At 39.7% G+C, this 23146-nt stretch overlaps 1 protein-coding gene across 3 annotated transcripts in view; it reads right to left on the bottom strand.

The window, feature by feature from the left end:
• The window catches only part of MEIS1 (Meis homeobox 1), a 209718-nt gene extending 187447 nt beyond the window's left edge, over nucleotides 1-22271 (bottom strand). For all 3 annotated transcript variants that reach the window (XM_070732576.1, XM_070732574.1, XM_070732575.1), the window contains exons 1-6: nucleotides 21798-22271; nucleotides 19705-19931; nucleotides 17707-17848; nucleotides 17158-17208; nucleotides 16389-16439; nucleotides 15063-15209 (exon numbers count right to left, since the gene is read on the bottom strand). In XM_070732576.1, the coding sequence (XP_070588677.1) occupies nucleotides 15063-15209; nucleotides 16389-16439; nucleotides 17158-17208; nucleotides 17707-17848; nucleotides 19705-19931; nucleotides 21798-21809 (630 nt within the window). In that variant the 5' untranslated portion in view covers nucleotides 21810-22271. The remainder of the gene's footprint in view (nucleotides 1-15062; nucleotides 15210-16388; nucleotides 16440-17157; nucleotides 17209-17706; nucleotides 17849-19704; nucleotides 19932-21797) is intronic.
• Nucleotides 22272-23146: the final 875 nt, after the last annotated feature.

Below are 23146 nucleotides of genomic sequence, written 5' to 3'. Positions count from 1 at the left end.
ATAGGATGTAAATGTATGAATAATTCATTAACACCACTCACATTTTATTACATGCCAAGCTAAAAAAACCCACCCAACAACAGTCGCCAATTAGATTGCTGCCCTACTTCTACACCATTGCTATCACTTCACAATAAGCCTAACAGATTATTAATAATGCACACGTAGTCAGGCTTGCTTATGCAGTCATGATTAAGAATGCTTTATACTATACATATACAACTATACATTTATTATATTTTACATATACACCCACTATTTTACTACTATACTTTGTCGTATCTCCTGAAAACGTCTGAGAGTTATGCAGATCTACCCTTCCCACCCCCACTTACCCAACCCCTTTCTATTTATATCTCTCCTTCCCCCAATCACCTTGTCTAACTTTAAACTTATTTTCGCTTCCTTTCTTTTCCATAAATCACTTTTATTTACACTTTATCAGCTAGAATGTATATATATCTTAATGCATATGTTATGAAATATAAATAGAGTAATAAGATACACATTTTAATGGCAAAAACATTTTTGTACAGTTTAAGATATACAACATCGATATGTAATACTATGTAACAATATTCCCATGTTCCCATACACCTTTGACTTTATGTACCCTCCTCCCCATTTATCTTTTGTTATTTAATAAACTTTATTTGAAAAAAAAGAGAATGCTTTCTCCCCCTGAAACATTAGCCATTACTCTACTTCAGACCCATTGCCATAACAAATGTAGTTGTCTGAATCAACTCTGTCCTGGCTCTCTAGAATTACAGCCAAAACTCTGCTATCCTCATTGGCAGTTGTGCCAATATAACTTCCTTCCCGAACTTTCATTCTCTTTGGTTGTAGCATTAACTTACCCCTTTAGTTACTGCAGCTATTAGCAAAGGATGAGAATAAATCAGCATGGTAAAAGGAAAAGCAGGGCTCATGTGCCTATGGTGATGCCATTTTTGATTCATGTTTGTACCATTTCACCTTTATGTAAATCCATTTCTTTTCCTGATTACTTACATCTCTTCTCCATTTTATTTCTGAAGGTAGGATATCATGGGGTCAAGATATATAAATATTCTGCTGAAAAGCAAAACTAGCTTTATTTTTAAGAAAACTCACTGATTTGGACATTTGAAAATGCCCTGTCATTCCCCTTACTGCATACTCAACAGTTCATTGCTTCATAGAGCATTCTCTTTCTGGGGAATGTTATAATTAGGTATTGAGCTTGTATGTTGAGAGGAGCATCAAAACATATATACTGTCAAATATACTGATCCTGAGTTTAAAAGGGAGAGCTACAGAGAAAAGATTGTGATTCCAGTCCTAACTGAAAGTACAGACACAAAGAGGAATGGTTCTAGAGCAGTGTTTCCCAAACTTGGCCACTTGAAGATATCTGGACTTCAACTCCCAGAATTCTCCAGGCGGCGAATGCTAGCTGGGGAATTCTGGGAGTTGAAGTCCAAATATCTTCAAGTGGCCAAGGTTGGGAAACACTGTTCTAGAAGAAAAGAATGACTACACATCTAGAAATATCCATATTTTTGGCAATATACAGAAACATTTAAGTGATCTATTTTTTTAAAAAACAGGGATGGAAGCTGTGAAACCTCACATATATGACTGCAATTCAATCCTATTGCTTTTGGATGTATGTGTATATCTTTCTAGCAGACACAAAATGATAACGATAACAAATAACTGGATTACAAACTAAACAACGCCAACTAAACTAAACAAGGCTGTGTAATAAAGGTATTGCTTAAGTCAGTGGTAGCAAACCTGTGGCACGTGGAGATATATCTGAGAGCACAAGTGGCATTGGCCTATGTCAGCTCCAGCATGCATGTGTGCGCTGGCCAGCTGATCTTCCGCCTTCTTTTCAGCTGTTCTCACTCTCCCCTGGCTTCATGAAAGCCTTCTGAAGCCTGGGAATGGCAAAAAATGGCCTAGTGGGCAAACAGGAAGTTCGTTTCCAAACTCCCGATTGGCCTGTTGGGCTGATTTTTGCCATCCCCAAGCTTCAGGAGGCTTTCATGAACCCTGGGAATGATGAAAAACTGCCCAACAGGCCAACTGGAAGTCTGGAGGCTTCAGAGAAGCCTGTGTGCATGCGTGGGAGGGCAAAACGTATATGTGTGTGCATGTGTGGGGACAGTGGCGATTGTGCGCATGTGGGGGAGGGCATTGCATTATGGGTGTGTGCACACACAAACACCCTATCACGCATGCACACACCTTTTTGGCACCCAAGCCAAAAAAGGTTCACCAGGAGTGGCTAAAGCCTTTAAATCTTTAAATGGGGGAAAATAACTATGGGGGGTTTTTTTGGGGGGGGGGACGAAACTCTCATATTATTTTTACTAAATGAAATATTTATGAAAGTAATATAGGAGCAAGTTTACCAAAACAAACCCCCACATATGCATATTGGTTCAATGTATCAAAGATTAAAAAACCAGATATTTCAAAGTAATTCTTGCTACTAGCTTTATAATTTGCATGCCTTCTGCTAACCAACTGTTTTCTTTTTTGTTAAATAACTTCTTGGGTTTTTTTTAGTGTTCTATTAGTGTTTTATTTTTAAATATACATCAATATCAATATATGAACACTATAGCCCCTGGGTATAATTCCTTTTGATACAAATATAACTTGTTGCTGTTAAATAACACGTTACTAATGCAAAAGCTTTTTTAAAGATATAATCAGTCTTGGGATTCATCTATTTCGAAGAGCAAATTCTGTGCAGACATATCACGTGTGAACAATGCTGCAATTGTGATTGCCAAAATCATGACCAAATGTATAAATGTACATTTCTATCCAATTCTGAATGTATCTGATGCTGAACAACTAACTACTCCAGAACTGCATATATTTCATATCTCATTAAATCCCAACACTGTGATGACTGGAATTCAAAGTTTAAATAGGGGGAAGTCACTCCAAATCTTTGTTAATTTCTTGAATTATGAAGCCTACTTTAAAGTTGGGAGATTGGTGGGCCAAACTGCATTATCTTTTGGAAAATCCAAATAATATTCTGAACTCCTTAAAAAAAGATGAGATACAAATAAATAAATTAGGAATGTTCAAACTTGTGTGTTTCTATTAGCAAGCTTTATAAAAGTTTCATCTGAATTAAATAGTTAGCACGTACCCAATAACTTTTTTAACAAAGAAAATAATTTGGTTCTATTTATTTTTATTTCTCCTTTATTTATTTCATTTATTTAATCAACATGCATTTCAGAAATATAATTTTCCATGTTGTCTCCCCCTAATGGTTTCATGGTTTAAGACCACATGTAATAATATAATCATGTGGACAAAAATGCCAAATCCAGTCTGAATGTGGCTGACTGTGTGACAAACTATGATGATGATGATGATGGATTATCATCATCATCATTACTGTTACTTCTACTTCTAAAGGTATGTAACTCAAAATGAATCTATACCTAGCATTTCAAAATTTTAATTTCTTCACAGTGAAGAAAATTGCTCCAAATAATCTTTTCTACTTAGTCCAAGAAAATAAATAAGTGAGAAACATATCGAGTTTTCTACAAGAGATAAAATTACTCTCAGTTTCTGGTTATGATAGATTCTTTTACCTCAGACCTATGGAATCTTCATTCATTTTTGCTTTGAAAAATATATCACCAATAAAAATCAATTTATTTTTGAGTTCACACCCTTAGGGTGACCATTTAGTCCAACAGTCATAAAACATTTAATTACTTTCCTGCCCTATATTTACAGCAGTCCTTGAACAGTACTCAAGTACTCCTGGAATAATACTCTTGTGTCTTGTTTCTTAACATGGTGTGTTACTAAACCCACATTGTTTTCACTTCCTGGAATAGGAGTACCTTCACAAGTAAGGTACTTCAATTTTTAAAACACTGAGTGTCTCATGATTTCTATAATGAAAGATTAATCATTTCTGTTTGGTATTTTCTGAATAATAACTTTTAATTTCTGCTGATCATGGAGGGGGATATGCTCAGAGGCTATTTTGAAAATTATACTCATGCCTTAGAAGCAAGATAGCTTTTTTGTCAAAAGAACATAATGCACCCAGTTTTTTGATGGTATATGTGTATTAGATTACAACTGTCATTTACAAAAAAGCTGAGGGTCGTGGGTTACTATATATAATTTTCTAGAATATTATAGAAATGTACATTACTTAAACTGTTGTCAGTACAAAGTCAACTGCCCTCATACTGGTGATTCTGTTCAGAAAAACGTTAAAATTATTGACAGTGACTTTTCTTTCTCTTATTTTCAACAGTACAATAGACTCTCAGGCAATAAAACTTATACCTTTGATATACAATATTATTTAGAATAATTAGAGTGGATTTTTATGACTCATGTTAAATGGTGCATTAATTTTGAAATATCTGTTTAGCAACACTACAGACAGCAATAGGCTCAATCTTAACATTAGTGCTTCTTTGTTTACCTTTGAAACAAGTTTAAGAAAGCTGTGATTTTAATGGAAAGCCATATGCCCAATTAAAAAAATTAAATTAAATTAAGAAAGTAATATACATGGGCATTTGGCATATCACAAATTTGTTGCTAGTAAATTTTTCTATAACAACATCCTTATTGAACTGTTCTGCACTGAAATGCAAAAATAGTATTGTGCAAATTTCTTCATATAAGTTTAAAATGGAATTGTGATTATGATCATTTACTATCAAGATAGAAAATCAAGTATAATAATTAGATAACACAATAAATGGAGATCCATAAAGTACAATATAAAAAGAGACCAAAAAGCCTGATTCGTACTAATGCTTCCTAACTGTGGTTGCTGCTAACCATTGGCTATTTTCATGAATATGTCAAAGGACCATCCACTAATAAACATTACATACCAGAGGGGGGGGAGGGGGGGAGGAAGGGAGAGGGAGAGTCAGAGGGAGGGAGGAAAGGGGGGAGACAGAGAATTAACAGCTGAGCCACCAGACCTGATCCCTCAGCTCTGTACCAGGGAGGGGCTATAAAATAAATGCCTGTCTTATGCATCATGTTGCAGTTAAAAGCTACTAATTTAACTCACAAACATTAAAAGAGTTAGATATTTATGATCTAAACTATATTTGAAGGTACTGTATTCTAGTTTTTATTTTACACAGTCATCAGTATTCAAACACATCATGTTAAAAACAGAAACTGGCTAAAACAGGAGTCTTAATATCATTTTTAAAAACCACTTTAACATAGAGATTGAACTTATTTTGAAGGTTCCATCAAAGAAAATATGTCTATTTATATCCTGATCGAGAGGATATAGCACTATACACAATATTACTCAAGCCATTTTTTGTTTAAAGTAGGATAATTAAAAATATTAAAATATATAAATGCTACTTTGTGGATGCACATTTTTATCAAAACATTTATTTTAGTTGTGCTTCCTCTTGAGCATATCTGTTTCCAATTGGAACTTTATTGAATATTATATGAAAAGCATAAACGGATGAATAACATTCTGGATCTTGACTTTATAAACATATCTTTACAAAACAAAGATAAATAAAATAGCTACCAAACAACCAACAAACAAGATTTGACATGTTGAGTCTGAAGAAGCTGATACAAATCTAACATGTCAAAAATTCACACTACATACTAACAGATGCCAGACCCTTAACTAGACATGATAGATCATAATGAGATTTTCCAGTGATCTCCACTAAATTAACAAAAGCAGCCCCAATGTATTGCAAGAGTTCTAATTTCACCTACATTCTCTGCATTGAACTACTCCCTTCTACATAGATGGGCACACATTTCAAACCTCAGGACCATATGCATCAGCTCTAAATTAAGTAAAAAGAGCAGGAGAAACACAAGGAGTTAGATGTGAGAGCAAACAGAAGACAAAAAGTATATTATTTCATTCCTGACAGTCAACTCAATATATGTCTCCTCAGGAGCCAGTTCTATTGAGTTCAATGGAATTTACTCCCAGGTAAGTGTATTCAACACTGGATACTCAGTTGCTTTCTTAAAACTATGCGTATTTAATGGAGTCTACTGAAAATAACTGAAATAGTTTTACAGCACTGACTTAGGAACATGCATTAGAGCATTAGAAATAAAAAGTAGGCAGAAACAAAAGTCCAATAGATTTGAATTATAAAACATAATAATTAGAACAAGTGCAGTGCAGTGTTTTCCTATCACTAATAATATACGGATAATTTTAAAAACTGAAAAAAGGGGAAACGCTGATTTTATTCAGCTAGATATAAAGAGAGTACGTATCTATTTAAATAAGGTAATATGCACAATTAAAATGTTTAAATTGTTATGCTAATGAACAAAGCTAATTAATAAAATAAAATATTGTATTGATTTTATCAAAAGTGGAATAATAGAATGGATATATGGAATGATAATTTCTAAAATATTAAGGTTAGTAGAATAGTGATGCATGTTCAAGACGTTTGTGATTTCACTTTTAGAAATATATGGATATAAATCTTACAAATTACATATCATCAATGCAATTAGCTACTTTAAAATAAAAAATATTTTGTTTTAACATTCCCACTGCAATGTTTAGTATTGGAACAGAACTAATTGAACTATCGCTAGGTGTACATGTGCATTTATTTAGTAAGAACATGTTTGAAACATTATTTTGATGAATTCTGTAATTAGGAATTCTATTCCTAAGCATTCTTCCTTGGATATAAGGTTCACAATTTATGTTTCAGCGAATATTTCATTTATTTACACAAAACGTGCTTCCATTTACAGATTAATTTTCAAGGCTTCATATTTCTTAAGATTATGTTTCTTGTGCACTTCAAACAATAGAAATGAGGCAATATTCTAAGGAACAAATCAACCATTGTACTGAATATAATTAATATCATAGACAGCACATGCTCTGGTTGCCTTTTTTCTTCTTCCTTCTCTAACATTTCTGGCATAAGAATTAGAGAAACAGAGAGAGCGCTAATATATGCTAAATGAACTCCACAGAATTCTGTACATACTGCTTTGATCATATACAGTAACAACTTCCATATTTAGTTTTGCTTACAAAGTTTCATTAAAATTACTCACTAATATGTATTTTGTGTATGGAGATAGATATCATAAAATCTTATTTTCAGACAATCTCAATGCAAGGTAATTCAGTTATCCAACAGATCCCCATTTACATTAACAAACAGCAATGATTCCAAATTTGGAAGCCCTACCACAAAATAATTTGTTTAAAATTACAAATTAGCCTTAACTTTAATAAAAACTACTATAATACATATACCAGCTGGTATGCTTTAGTCATTTAACACTTTTGATAATTTATATAACATAAAAACTGAAAGTTACTATGATTTGTCAGCTTCTTTCTTAAGACCAATCTCATGCACACCTGAAGAAATTCGAATACCATAGGGATGTAATCAATCCCCAAACATTTGTGAATTTCAATTGTAGTATGTGTTTCTAGAAAGTTTGTGAAGAATGTGTTCACACAGTTTTTTAATTATAATTACCTATACAGTATTCACATTTTGTTGAAACATCAGTTTTCAGGATTTGATCATTTAAATTTTGAGGCCAAGATTATTGCCTGAAAGTAAGATCCTAAATGGTCTTATTTAGGCACAATCTTACATATACAGTACTTGCATAAAGCAGATAAACTTTTCAGATAAACTTGTGCAAATTGCAGATACATACTTTATGAATATGATTACAAACTATTCAGTCATTACATTCAGCTGTTTAGTTAAGTGTTTAGTTTCATAATTGTGCCATAGTCTAAAATGTACACTTTTACCTAGAAGCCTTATTAGCTCCAAGTCCAATCTTCTTAACTGGAGAGTTTAAGTCTGGAACTTCAATCTAAAAATAAGTTTCATCAGACAACTTGCCTTAAGCTGACTGACATCATTACCCAAACCAAAAGTATAACATGGGAATCTATGTTGTATTGATTTCAGTGGAGATGTACATTGAAGCCATGTGTTTATGAGCAGGCTGTAAAGCTCTTTTGTCTTTTCCAGTAACCTGCTACCAAGAGGAAAATTAAATATTATTCCTCCACAGAAGAATGTTTGCAATCTATGTAAAGCTTTTGTGTTTTCTGCTTGCTCTGCTTTTTAATTACTGTAGCTTATGTATTTCAACTAGATACAAGGATTACTATTATATCTCAAATCCTATAACCCGTCTACGACATTCCACGCATCAAGGTTGCAAACATTTAAGACTCTTAAAAAATGACTGAGACTCTAGTATCAGTTTACTATCCCTTCAACAATTTCCTTGACAGTGGAATCAAATAATGTTGAATTATAGACCTCCTCACAAGAACTCTTATTTTTTTTTTATCATTTCTCTGCTAGCCCCTATAGGAATTTGGCCATTTGCCAGTTTTCATTTATGTTTCTATATACATACTGCATTTGGCTTACATAGGAAGATTAAATGATGATTCTGTCAAAGATTATTATTTTTATATTTGTTAACATTTATTTTACACAAGAAAAATACTGTTGCCTGAATACACTGCATATATTCTCACACACTTTATTTGGATCTGTGCTAGCAATTATTTTATACTGCGGTGTCTTCAAAAAAACCCAACCCCTAGTCGATAAAAGCAACTTGCATATACATTATTGAAAGGTAAGTGTCATAATCTTTTACAGCTCACCCAGTGGCACCTGAAAGCTGAGATGAAGCAACTTACAGTGAAGACTCCCTGGGCACTGGTTGAAAGGATAAGAATTACCTATGAAACCAACACCCTCTTCTATGATTTACGGGACCACTTTGTTCTGTTTAGTCTGAGACTGTATATCCACATATACATTTTCCTACCAGCAACAAGAGGCACCTTGGTGTTCTTAAATGATTATTTATTCTGGTAAACATTTTAAGAACTACGTAGATATCTAACTGATTTGTTAGCGATACAAAGCGGAGCACTTGCAAAAGAAAAAGTGGCACCAAACTTCATTAAACTTAACACTCAATTAAATATACATTTATCTACATTCACAAATTCAAACTCTAGTTCCTATAAAACAACTTGTTAATTATAATAAATCAGTTTGTATCCTGAAGGTATATGAAATGTAGTGATAATCTGTAGAAAATACTATTCTGACACGCTAAAAACTGTAGTTAATTCTGGGAAATAAACTATTATCATCTACTCTGAACATCCTTCTAGCAGGAAGGTTTATATAGAAACATTGTTTAATACATAGAAGTGATTATTTAAATTATAATACATGGAGTAGCAATAAGTTATAACTTTATCCTTAAAAGGACTTATCCTTCTATGAGGCTAAGAAGAATTTTACCATGCTTAAAAAAAATCTAAGTAATAGGATTCTCATCACTTGGCATAATGCTACTAATGACCAATTCAAAGTGTTTGTTATTGTTTTGTAAACTGTTGCAATATTTATCTACAGTTTCCCTTCAGGGAAAGTGGAATTTATATGAATGTACAAGCTATTAAAATCACTTTCACTAAAAAACAAATCCAAGTAATTTAAACGAAGCTTGTTTTTTTATCTGTTTAGCATAGTTAAATTACCACAGTTAGAATTATGTAGCACAATCCTATCCATATTTTCACAGAAGTAAATACTAATGCAACAAAATAAGCCAATTCTTCAATAAACATATTTCAAAATTGCACTTTAAATGTCAAGAGTTGCTAAGATAGCATAAAATTATTAATTTGGTACATTAATATCTATTGGTAATAAAAGCATGTTCTTTTAAAAAATGCAAAAGTATTTAAACGCTTATTAACCAACATACAAAACAACTAAATCGTAAATATATAACATGGATATAAAAGTAGATAGGCACGGGTACTGCTTTATTTGTTACATTATAACCATAAGTATTTTACCAAATATATATTGCAGGGAAACAGACAAATGATAAAAATATAAATTCTATAAATCTTTAATTTATAAAATATGTAACTATATGTAACTATGTAAATATATAACTAAGTGCAATATAACATCCTATACTGGTATGTAAGGTTCATTTCAAAACTGGATAAAGAACATTAAGGGAAACAACCTACTCACATATTCACAATATAATCTGTGAGCTAATATTAAAGTCTAATCACTCCTTAGACGTGCAAATGAGGCTCAATTTAATTTGTGCAAGATTTATAATTCTGAGGTATGTTTACTTGTTATGTCAAAATAAGTGAGCTTAAGATGGAACTTAAGTATTGAAGTCAATAGGTTTTGCTTTTAAAATAAATGCATCTTGAGTGAAGGGGAGGGAGGAAGAAGAGAGCATGATAATTTCATAATTGTTGGAAATAAATCCCAGGATCAAACCCACTTTTCAGCTTCAAATAGCAAGTTCCATACCAACTCAGCTGTTGAATTAAAAGGTGTGCAGTTTTAATTTTGTTTTGGCGTATTCCAAAGTTAAACTTCCCATACTCTGTGTTAAAATAAGCAATCCGCATAGAAGTTGAGGGGGGGGGTCTTAGAAATTAAATCATTCTCAATCCTACATTCTCAATTTTCTAATCAGCTTTGCACAAAATTTCTATACAAATTGTACAACTATTTTAACTTGATTTTTTAAAATTATGTATTCTGGAGATAAAGCTATTTCCCCCACAAAAACAAAAACTCACACACATTTTAGGCTCTGAAAGTCAATCTGTAGGACTAAAAGAATTGTTGCATTATGGTGATTTCTCACCTTTACTCAAGTCCCATAATTTTCCTTCACTCTCTATAAGCAGGTGGCCAGTTGAAGGAGACATGGCAATGATTTTTACCCTCCACTAGATTCTGCAATAAAATATGCCACTGTTATATCTTTTACCTGACACATACCTAACCTCTTCCCGAACAGCAAGCATTCCCTCTTAAAGTTGCCTGGTTCAATTTAACACATGCACTCAGACACACACACACACACACACACACACACACACACACACACATTAGTTAACTAAAGTGTGCCCTTACAATCGTCTTCCTTTCCCAATGTAGAAGGTCCCTTAGCGAAAAGGTCGGGTGTCACTGAGGCTCCCTGCCACCACTGAATAGCAGCAGACCAGTGATACCAGAGTCACAAAGGCCTACTCAAGCCTCAAAGGCAGAGCAAGCCCTGGGCCACTTGCTCTCCCTTATTCCCCCTTTACCCACTGGGGCTGGAGGGGTGTAGCGGGGAAGAGGAGACACAATTGCTGGCTTCTTTGGTGCCTTTCTTCCCTTCTTCGGTGCTTTTCCCATCCCTACCCACTTGCCCCATTGTCTCCCTTGGACATGCAGTCAGGGCATGACTAAACCTCAGCGGGAGGCCAAGGGAAGCAAGGGGTGACCTCTGCCTGCTCCAAGCTCCTAACAGTTGCTTGCACTTTCTCTCTCCCCCATCTCACACACACAGACACACATCCCAAAGAGCAAAAACCTTCCTCAGCCAGCAACCCCACCCCCCCCCAAAAAAACCCCGATGCCCTTCCTTCATCCCTAACTTGCTCACGGTCCACCCTTAAGCCCCAGGCGCTGTTCGCCATTTCACAGGCCTCCGGGCACCCTTCCCCGGGGAGATGTGTGTGAAACCGCCCCCCCCCAAGGGTGGAACTAAGGAGGCTACGAACGGAGTACCGATAGCGGGGGGGGGGGGGGGCACCGAGGCGCTTTCCCTCTGAGACTGTTAGGCCCACGAGCCCGCCTTTTTTCTTTTTTGCGCGGGCTTCAACCTCCTCACAGCAAACAACCGTCTGGGTTTTTTTAAATTCCCTTTCCCTGAGGTAAACCTCTGAACTCGCGGCCTGCTTTCAGCGAAAGGAGGTACAGTATACACACTCACGTATGTGTGTGTATAGGCGAGACGAACGTGGTGTTGGTCCACTTCACTCGCTCTTAACTGGGGGAGGCGGCGGAAACGTGTTAATTTATGTAGGCCCCGGGAGGGGGGGAAGAGGAAGACTTCAGAAAACTGCTTTTCTGGACAAGGCTGAGCCCTCATGCAGGGCAGATATGTGGGCGCCCTCGCAACCTCTTGCTGAAAGGGACTCCGGCCCTGCGCGTCTCTTTCGGTCTTCGGGTGTCCCTGAGGGATTCAGACGGCCGCTTCTTTCGTTGTTTCCCGCCGCCAACCTCCCCCACCAAAAGCCCTGACGGCTTCCACCATCTTCTCCCTCGAATGCCTTTCTCCACCTGCGCTCTAGGGAAGGCCAAAATAACTACTCCACCAAGCAAGAGTGGCGGACTCTCCAACCCCAGTTTTAGTCTTAAGTCCGGCCGGCGCTCGCTTCTTCGGAAAGGGCCGCGAGCGCCGTTTGAGCAGAAGGGGGCGCCAGCCAGCGCAGAACCCGGGATCAGTCGTCCAAGGTTGCCTTTGGCTGGAGGCTTGACTAGAAGGGCGGCCAGCCGTCTTCTTCGCCTTCCTTCACAGAAAAAAAAGCACCCATTTCTCTTTCTCCCGCCAAACCCACGCCTGGCCCGCTTTTGTTCCCGGGGGAGCTACTAAGACTTTTTATTTATTTATTTATTTATTTATTTATTTTATTTTATATCTTTGCCACCATACAGAGATTAACTGAGTCTGGTCCTAGACTAAAAGGGACCTTCCACCCGTAGCCCAGGCTAAAAACAAGACAACAGGCGGACCTGCTTGTAAACTGGTTGGGCCACATTCGTAACAAAGAAAAGGGGGAAACTTCGGTCTCCCCCTCGGGGAGGGGGAGAGAAAGAGCGTCTTTGGAGGAAACTACAGGAGATCAAGCCTTGCGGGGCTATCTCCGAGGAGCGCGCCGTAAGCCTTCGCAACACAGGCTGCGAAATGGGCAAACTACCAGGGGGGGCGCAGGCGCAGTATGTTAAACACGGGGCCAAAGGGGTACTTGTAGCTTCTCCGTCGAGCTCGGGGTAGTTTGCCAAGCGAAAGGCAAGGAATATTCCCCAAGGTGGGTTTTGGGGATGGGGGGTTAGAAAAAAAAAGGAAGGAGGAAATATTCAGCCACCCATTAACTTCTCTGCTTGAAGAAGGGGTGGGAGGAGGACAATTCGGAGATGGCCCATTAAAGCTCACATGAGCCGCTATAAACAAATATCGGAAGGTTTTTAAAGGGTATCAATATGCGTGTGTGTGCGCGCGCGCTCTCATACTTGTCGCGTCTAAACTTTGGGGGAAGTTTTATCAACCTCTTGGCGATGTAGAGAAATGAAAGAGAGGTGCGGGTGGGAAGGAATCGAAGGGGGTAAAAAGCAAGCTCCCGGTTTCTTCCCTTGAGCACAACAACAACAAAACTCCCGTATTTTGCTTCCGCTTTAACAAAATAATGACTCATTGGGAAAATGGGGCATAAATCTTCATTTTGGACGCAATTAAAGTGTTGATTTCATTTGTGCCCCTAAGCGGTTCTTGTAATTTGCTCGAATAGCTTTATGTACTAAAAGCACTCTGAAGCTTTTAGAAACCTATTTTCTCGTTAGACTTGTTGGATTACAATTTTGATTCCACACCAGCCCGCTTTCAAACTACAGCCCGTGTTTTCAGCATATCTACCGGGGCCCACGAAACCCCCACCAAACCGCAAGCCAAGCTCCTTCCAAGGTCTAGAAAGTCATCAGAGACCACTTGCCGGGAATGACAAGCAAAATTACGACTGACTTACAAATCTTTGGTCATTGAATACTTTTCAAAAACGAGTGTTTTGTCCAAGAGCTTTATAAAAATCCCAAAGCTTTCATCAACACGTTGCTTCATATCTTCTGTACCATCCGCAGGAACAGAAAAAGTCACCAAAAAGAGGGAGCAACAGATGAGGAGCACCTTGAACCCAACTGAGGCATAAAACCGCCTTAATCAAAGCAACAACATTCTGATCAATGCCTTCTCAAAACAAGAGCGCTCTGCCTGCTTTGATTTCCCACAACACCAAACAGAAAGTCTGTCCAGAGCTACAATCCAATGGGTTTCAGAAATCTCCAACACAACAGATCATAAAGAAGGAAGAAAGTGAGAGAGGGGTTGGAATCTGTTTCTTTTCAAAGGAAAAAGTAATTGCAACTAAACCACCGGCATTGCCCATTATTGTCACCTTCCGCAGACGCACTCCAGGACAACGATCAACAATTGCAGTGTTAAGACGCACTCCAGGACAAAGATCAACAATTGCAGTGTTAAGGACAATTGATTAGTTAATATCACTTCTCCGTTTTAAACCGAAGTGGTACTTTTGTTTTTCTTCCAAAAGAAAAGAAAACCCACCTGATTCCAGAGAAACAAGACTTCAGGCACGAGCACGGGGGAAACCAGTTGAAATTGGAAGATTTAGACCTGCATAGATTGCGCAGGGCCTACTCTTCAGACTGTTCAGATAACCCCAACTAAGTGGGCAGCTAAAGAGAGAGAAACGACACAGAGCAACCGCAACATCATTCATTCCCTTACTATCTCTTGCTGCTTCTCCTGATTTTATTATTTCTTTTTCTGCTAAATCCAATAAAAGCCCAATGCCCTTTCAGCAGGCAATCTTCCTACAAAGCAATGCTCACTGAGGTCTAAAAGCGTTCGGCCAAGGAAAACTGACAAGACAGGGTAATGAACCGTAGAGAAAGGAAGAAAATAGCCAACGTTTGCTAGATTTCAAACCTTCTCTTGTCTTCTTTCCCCAGACCACCAATCTCGGGTTTGACTCTTCCTCCCCCGCCCCTTTCTAGCATCTTTTACCCGGAAGCCCCCATGATTCACAAGTAGAGCCTTCTATTGTGATTTTTTAAAGAGAGTAAATAAAATAAAGACAAAAATTAAAAGCGACAAGGAGCAGGTCAAGTTTGAAGGCAATGCTTTTACAAGCTCATTCCGCCAGGTCGAATCCCGGAGCAATACTTAATGAAGTAATAATAGCCACATTATTCAAAAATTTTCATTTCGATGGAAATTTATCCAAAAGAGACTTAATCATATGCAAATAATAAAAGGGGGCGTAGTGACCCGGCAAACGATCTGCATACAGATTTGCACAGCGACTACAAAGCTGGAGAAGACCATACCTGATCTGTTAGGTTTGCTGATCTCGTTATGTCTTCGCTGTCTGATTTTGATCCGCCTTCTCTATCGTCTATCACCAAATCGATTGGCATTTTCCCTTTCAAACAGCTAATGTACCGGTGGCAGAAATTGTCACACAATTCGTGTACCTGCATTATGACAAAGGTAACAACACCAAAATATAATCAAGGGCATGTTAAGTGAAATTGACAAGAGCAATCAATTCCCTTCCCCCCTCGCCTGACATCAAAAGTTCTAAATAGGGGGAAACAGACTGCAATTATCCCCCTGAGACACATTCAGAATTAAGAAGAACTTTCTTTTTCTGGCAAAATAGAGATATCCCAGAAAATTGACAGTGACAAGATGATTCACAGCCTACAACATATTCAACACCCGTGTTAAATTCATCTGCTCTCAGAGCTGTGACTATTAGTGAGGTATCTTGCATGGGTGACATTTAAGGTAAACTGTTTAATTTTACCCCTATATCATCCCAAGCCTTTTCCCAAGGAAACACAAGGTATTCCCTGCCCCAATTGTACAAAAAGCTGAACGCTCTAAAAGTACGCGAATCTACAGCTTCACATTCTGAAACTGCTATAATGTTTTTTCCCCCACCAACTGGTCCATGTTAACCATTTATTGCAAAGCACAACCACACCACTTGCCACGGTTGGGAGGGAAAATATCTAAAATGGCCAAATTCACCCCTGCACACACAATATTCCAGGAGGCCCTGAAATGTTTCTAGTCTAGTTCTACTTTGAAATGTGCCAGGGTTTCATAATATTATTATTATTAATAGTAGCAGAACCCATATTCAGATTGGTCTGATGGCTGCCTGCTTGGAAAAAGGAAGGGGTAGCCCCCCCACAAAAGAAACAAGAAACTGACACATCTAGCAACTCTGGCTTGTTTCTGCAAAATGTTGCAGGACAAACTGTGCCCTGTGTGTGACCCTGCAGATGGCTCTTTAAAAGAAGGGGGGAAAGCAGGGGGCAGACCCTGAAAAACTAACTGAAAATTAAACTAAAGTACCCGAATAGAAATAGCTATCCTACGGGAAGAAGCACAAGCCGAAAGACAAGCATCCTTCTAAAATATTATCCAATGCATTTGTGCAAAAGGTAGTAAAAAGAGATACAAGGCCAGGGCGTTAGTGATCCAGATTTTTAGTGGCTGGAATTGTAATTAAACTGCAATGAGCAATGGATACTATGATTAGTTTTGACACTAATTACCAAAAGGAAAGACATTTATAGAAATTCTACCGTAGGTTTATGAAATATTATTAGGTAGGGGGTGAGGGAAAGAAAAAGAGTTACCTTCTCTAATTCCAACAGATGAAACCTTAATACTTGTATGGCTTGGATCATCTGTAAAAATACAAAACAATGTAAGTCTCTGTCCCTGATTTTAGGGCTTCTCCAATACTTCTCTTCCTGTTTACTATCCAGGAGTCACTGTATGTACGTTCTTGTATATGCAGACGTATGCCTTGATGAGTGTGTGTGTGAATATTTTGATTTATTACAGCAACACTAAAACTTAAAAGCCGTCTTTCTGCAGACTGTTTAACAAAAAGAAAGCTCCGATTTTTACTTTTGACCGCTGTTGCAATGAATTGGCCGAATTACACGGGTCATAAATATTTCTTTAGCGAACGGTAATGTAGATAGTAATATTGCTGGTCCAGTAGAGCCAAGCAAATTTGGGGAGAAGGCTGAAGAGAACAGGTCTCCATTGCCAAGGACTAATTTAATTGTTTCAGAGTCAATTTGACTCGAGATCTTTACCTCAAGCTGCCATTATTTCGGGACTACCCACTCGGTCTCTAAATGCAAAGATACCTCGAGATTTGCATAATCGCAGTTAAGATAAATAATGAGGCACTCCACTCAACTTCGCTTTTGGATTGTGCTCCTGAAATGTGGTTGCCTGGACCTCAAAAAGCCCCCAGCTCGGTCGTTTGTTTGTTTTTTAAACTATAGTATATCCACCACCACCCATTCTAGGAAAAAGAAAGCGGGGAAACTTGCCTCTTAAGAAAACAGGGCAAACGCATATGTCAGGGAGACGTATCTGAACTCTTACCAAGTTATCCAGTTCGGGGTTAGAAGAAAATAAAGGTTTTTCTGCTCGTATCTAGACGCAGGGTAGAAAAGTCCGGTGCGAAGGGATTTTGGGGAAAAAAGAAGAAAAAAGCAGTTGAGAGACCGAGACAACTCGGTTGCTTGGCGTCCTTACCCTTGCACCACCCACAAACCCCCCCCCCCCAAAAAAGCTGCTAGGCTTAGCCGAAAGGTGTCCAGCGCGTTTGCCAAGCCTGCCGGACGGCTATTTGCTGCGCCTCCGTCCCCAGGCACCAGCAGTGACCCAGAAGCTCGTAGCCTTCTTGGGAAAGCGACCAGGAGGGCGGGGGGGGTAATAGAAGCCCTAGGGCGACCCTTCAAGTCAATAAGTGGGCCGGAGGGCTTCCCTCTCTTCCGGAGTGGAGAGCCGGAGCGAGAGGGGCTGCGAGGAATGAAGGCGAGGAGGAGGCGGGAGAACCGTCCTCGTTCTTCCCAGGAGGGTCTCCCAGGCCCCGGGGTGGTGGTGTGGGGGTGAAGCGCACCATGGATCAAGGATAGGAGTTTTGCTGACCTGTTTGGCGAACACGGCTATATCTTCGTTGAAAGATTCGGAAGAGCAAACGTCGCCTCCCGCTACCCCGGGCTCCCGGGGCGTGCACGTCGCTAGTTCACATTTCTCAAAAATCAGTGCTAAGAGTGGGAAGAGGGGATGTCTGAAACGGTGGGAGGGAGGCGGGGAGGGGGAAAAAAGGGTAAGAAGTCACCAAAGCACAGATCACCCGCGAGCCCCGCGCTTCGGGGCAAAAACCCTGGTCCCCGTCCCCCCCCAAAAAAACCTCTCCGCAACTTTCCAGCCCCGGCGCACTTCAAGGCGCCTAGCCCGGCGCAGCCGCTCTCCTCCCCTGCAGAACCAGAAACCCTGGGATCCGAGCCCTGGTAAACCCAGTCTGGGTTGCCCATCTGAAAAGCTGGGTCAGAGGACCTGAGCAGCGTTAGGCTAAGGCTATTAACCAAATGGATTTAAGCAGCCATTTTGAATCCACTTCCCGCCCCCCCTTCCAGCTTCGCGCCCCCCCTCACAAGCACTTTAGTTTCTGGGATGGGGGAATGAGAAATTAGCCTTGGGATTTATTGTAATTGTTTTCAGGGGGAGCGGGTTAAAGAAAGGTACTTGGGTAAGCTAAATTGTCAAAGTTTCCCCATGGGGTGGGGAGGGTGGATGGGAGAAATAAAGGTTCCCTGAAAAGGAATTTGAACTGTTTATATGTGGATCACCAGCTTTTCCTCCCAGTTGGATCTGGAGATTATGTTTTGCCTTCACTAACTCAGTAAGGTAATGCGGACTTATTACTGGATGGAGCATGTGAAGGTACACTTGCGGATCTAATGGCTTTTCACATTTAAAACTTTGTTTTTAACTAGGTTATTATTCACTGAGTCAACACCGGGCCCCTTTCATATCTGCAAGCTTCCCATTCACCTTCCCTTTCTAACCTCTTTGGGGGCTGCAGAACTGAAAGTAATGGATACGCAAAGGGAGTAAAGTATGGTAAGTTAAATATGCAGCATTTCTTCAGATTCCCGCTAATAACAGCGGTGACTTGCAAAAGGCCAATTCACCCGAAGTTATACTTGAGGAATAAATTAAGCTGCGCACTTAAACAACAACAAAAAATAATGTTTGTTTGTTTGTTTTAAAAATCCCACATCAGAGAAGGTCCAAACCTTATCTAAACTCAATTTGGAGGAGGGGGTGTAGGAGGAATTGTGCAATTAGTCCAGAAGATCTCCTTTTAAAATTGAATTTAAAGGAAGCTGTCAAGTTGCTCTTTTAAAAAATCTTCGTATAGGAAGAAGGAAAAAAAAACCCGTATTTCTGTATACAGTACTGTAAATATAATGAATGCATGAATGCATATTTCTCAATACTTTGTGAAAATATCTACTTTCAGAGAAATTTCTGGTTTTTTAATTTTATTTATTTTCTACCATAAAGTCTTTCTTTCTTTCTTTCTTTCTTTCTTTCTTTCTTTCTTTCTTTCTTTCTTTCTTTCTTTCTTTCTTTCTCTTTCTCTCTTTTTTCTTTTCTTTCTCTCTCTCATTCTCTCTCTCTCAACACGACTTTACATCTTATTGCAAAAGGTTGTAGCCTAAACCACACAAGGACAGCTTCAATCACGGCTCCAACATTTTGAAGTTGCTAAAAAAATAAAATAAATGGGGAGACGGGTCTTTCTTTCTGCACGAGGCTTCATGCACTTTATTTCCAAAACAATTAATTTATTTGAATGGGGGTGGGGGAGATAATTTTTATTTGAGGTTCAACAGAGGTTAGCAAAAGCAGAGCACCACCACAGTAAAGAACTCCCACCGTGGCATATTCACCCCCATTCTACAGTTTTCCTAGTTTTGAGGCTAGACCCTGCAGAGGGCAATGAGCTCCATTTGGCCCTAATCGCTGTGTAGGTAAGTGTGGTGTGAAAAAAGAAAAGGGGAAGGGGAAAAAAAAGAACCAGGGAGGAAGCAACCCATTTTTCCGGAGGACAAAACTGATGCTAGCTATACCTACCCATAAATTGCATCTTTATCTCTCTTTAAAGCGTCATTGACAGAGGAACCCATGCTGGGGGGCATGGCGTTGGTGTGAGCTGTGTGCGGGTATTGATGGGAGTGAAGCGGAGGACCGTGGTTCAGGTGGTGGACAGGCGGCATGGATCTGGCAGCATGGGGGTCCCCATACATGGTGCTCGGAATCCCCACTCCATCCATCCCACCGTAATGGGGTAAATCGTCGTACTGCATAATAAACAGGAGGGGAAAAAAGGGGGAGAGGGAAAGCGGGGTCAAAAGGAAGCTCTGGTTCCGAAGTGCAGTTTGTGTGCAGGGGTGGGGAGAAGAGAGGAAGCAACTTTGTGCACCAGGGAGTTGAGTTGGGAAGAGTTAGGGGGGATGGCACCAAATCAGACAACAGAGGGGGGGGGGGAAAGGCCTGGATTTAAGCGTGAGAGTTTTCACTCCCCCCTTTATTATTATTATTTTAAATACAGACGCCAATTAATTTTCCAGTAGGCCATCACCAGTATGTCCTGGCACAACAATCTTATGGAAAGGAAAAAGTTAACAGAGGGTTGGTAGTAGACTGGCTGCTTTGGAGTCCAATTCACCATAAATGCAGGCTGAAAAGGTGCCTCGTTCACTAGGCTTCTTCCCCAGCAGAAGTTAAAACGAGGACACCTATTATTATTATTAACACGTGTATTAAAACAGGCCTTTATTTTTAAGAGATTTTCCCCGTGGGCATCAGTTGTGCATGCAAGCAACCCGAAGACCTTCCCTGATGTTGCAAAGACACTCTACGGTACTATGCACAGAAATAGAAAGCTCCACTTAGACTGGCTCTTAGGGAAATTAATTTTTTGGAGATTATTTCCTTTCTAGCCTTTTGGGGAAAAGGATAAGAAAGGTGAAGTTAGGGTGGGGGGGATTCTTGTATAATCAATAAACAGAACAGTTGGAAAGCAGCCCTTCTGTTTTCAATTTAATTTTCCTATTGTTGAGAAGTCACATGCACAAATATTAGGCTTCAAAAATATATTTGGGACAGTTCTGAGGCCCTGTATTTTCTTGAGGAAACAGGCAGCGTATTTTCTTTAACAGTGCTATATGGCACTATCTGTCCCTATTCTAAAGTTTCGTCTGCTGACTGGTTTTGCTTCTACTGCGGGCAGCTAAACTTGAAATACTTTTCCTTCTTAGCAGCAGAAGCCCAATGATAGAATTCCTCAGGTGAAAGGATGTGTTTATATGTGTGTCTGGGGGGGGGGGGGGGGTTGTCAGGAAAAAATCACAAGTTGCCATTTCAATTTCTTAAGGACAAATATAAGTAAAGCTCTTGACATTACTTGAGCTGTAAAACTAAATGCAAGATAAACAATCGGGTAACTTTATGGAGGGTAATATTGACAAAACAGTGCCACCGAATGTATTTAAAAGTTCCATTGCCTTCTAAATACTTTTTTTTCTGGCTCTACTGTTCTTAAAAAAATCTCAGTTGTTTTGTAGTTCAGGAAACTTTATTCTGGTGAAGTTTCATATCAAAGAATTAAATAATAAATTCTAGCTCTAGGTACAATGTGTATAATTTTGTTTCTTTCCCTACATTGTGGGAACAACATCTTAACTATGGTCCATGGACTTCTCTAAATAAATGCCCAGCACGTATGTAAACTTACAATAGTTTTTAAAAGTTATTTATTATTTGTGAAGATATTATTAGCGTATCTGAAAAGGCCAAAGACAAATTTAGAATCCCTAAACTGAAAGCAATATTAAAAGGACTTAAGTTCTGTTTCAAGGCTGCGATTATAGGCAGCATTTCTTTCCACTAAATGACCAAGTGAGATGAATTAACAGGAGCAGGGAATTCTGAATATACATCTATCTTTAAGGAAAAGTCTGACCTAGGTCGCCCAAACTGAATCATGCAGTCATTAAAATATTTGAATTTCTTCAAAACAGCGGTCTATTTAATAAAAATATCTTCATTTACTCCTTTCCCCGTGCGTTAAAAAAATGCAAAACTCTCCCTCCGGCCCAACAAAGATCCATTTTACTAAATACTACGGTACTTAGAAAAAATATGATTTTTTAAAAAATACGTACCCTTTGCGCCATCGGCCTGCTTCTCACCCTTCCTTTTCAACTTCTAATATATCCTTCTTTAGGGCCAGTGTGAAAAGAAACAAAACGCGCTGCCCCCCTCCCTCCCTCCCTCCCACCCACCCACCCACCCCCAAAATAAAAGGAATAAAGGAGAATCCTTTAAAGTCGCCAGTCGCTTGAGCAGCCGATCGGGAGAGTCTTCAGCCAGATGGACCTCAGAGAACCGGCGCGAGCATTCAGCATTAAAAAAAGAGAGAGAGAGCGGAGGGGGAGAGAAACGCGCTCTCGCTGCCTGGCTCGCTGGCTCTTCTCCTTTCTCCTTTTCTTCCTTTCTCTCCCTCCTGCGTCTCTCACACACTCTTCCCTTCTGGTTTCCAAGACAGCGGTGGGGAGAGAGGAAATATCCTCACCCCCAAATCTGTTCTTTTTTTTCCTTCCCCTCTCCTTTCTTTAAAAAAAAAAAGAAAAGAAAAAGTGCCTCTCAAACCCAACTACCAACTCGCATGACTTTTTGCCACTCCAGCTGTCAATCAAAGGCGAGCTTGTCAAGGTGGTGAATGAATGATGAGACTCCGCTGCGTGCGCTTCCAAACTGGTCAGGACACCTCAAAATGTTCACATCAAAAGCACCAGAGGTCTAAAAAGCTTCCTTTCTTCCTTTCCTTTTTTTTTGCCTCCTCCTTCTCCTCCTCCTCCTCTTCCTCCTCCTCCTCCTCTCTCCCCCTTTCTCTTTCTCCCTCGCTTGATTCCGTCCTAATTCCTAATCAGATTTTCCCCCCTCTCTCTCTTCCCTCCGAGCAATTGGAGAAGCCCAGTAGAGGAAGAAGGTTTAAAAAAAAAAAAAGAGGCCGTCGGAGTTTTGCCTTAAAGGAGCCGCGATCGATGCCGCCCGCTGCAAGTCCCCTGCGCGCGTGTGTAAAGTGTGCGTTGCGCCCAGGCGGAGGAGAGGTGGATTTGGACCAGAATGCTGGAACCCGGAAGTAGTGGTGGCCATAACAGGTCGCGTCTTACACAATGCAGCGGGCTGCATCAACTCCGCTCGTAGCGCAGGGGTGGGTTGGGTGAGCCGCAAGGCAAAGAAAGAGCGGCGGTGGGAAGAGCTGCGCGGAGAGGCTTCCCCATTAACAACACACACACACACACACACACACACACACACACACACAGAGGAGGCACGCTGGCTTTCTCTCGCTCTCTCTGCTAGCTCTCCTCTCGCGCGCGCTGGCTGAAAAAGCAGCTGAACAATGAGCTCCAGCCTCGGAGCGCAATTCGGAAGAGTTCCAGCCTCTCTCTCTCACTTCCCCGCTTCCCTTCCCCGCTCCCTTGGACTTCTTTAAGCGGCGCAGAAG

This window comes from Erythrolamprus reginae, chromosome 1 (assembly GCF_031021105.1).
Source record: "Erythrolamprus reginae isolate rEryReg1 chromosome 1, rEryReg1.hap1, whole genome shotgun sequence".
NCBI lineage: Eukaryota > Metazoa > Chordata > Lepidosauria > Squamata > Dipsadidae > Erythrolamprus > Erythrolamprus reginae.
This window is presented reverse-complemented; position numbering and strand designations above follow the sequence as displayed.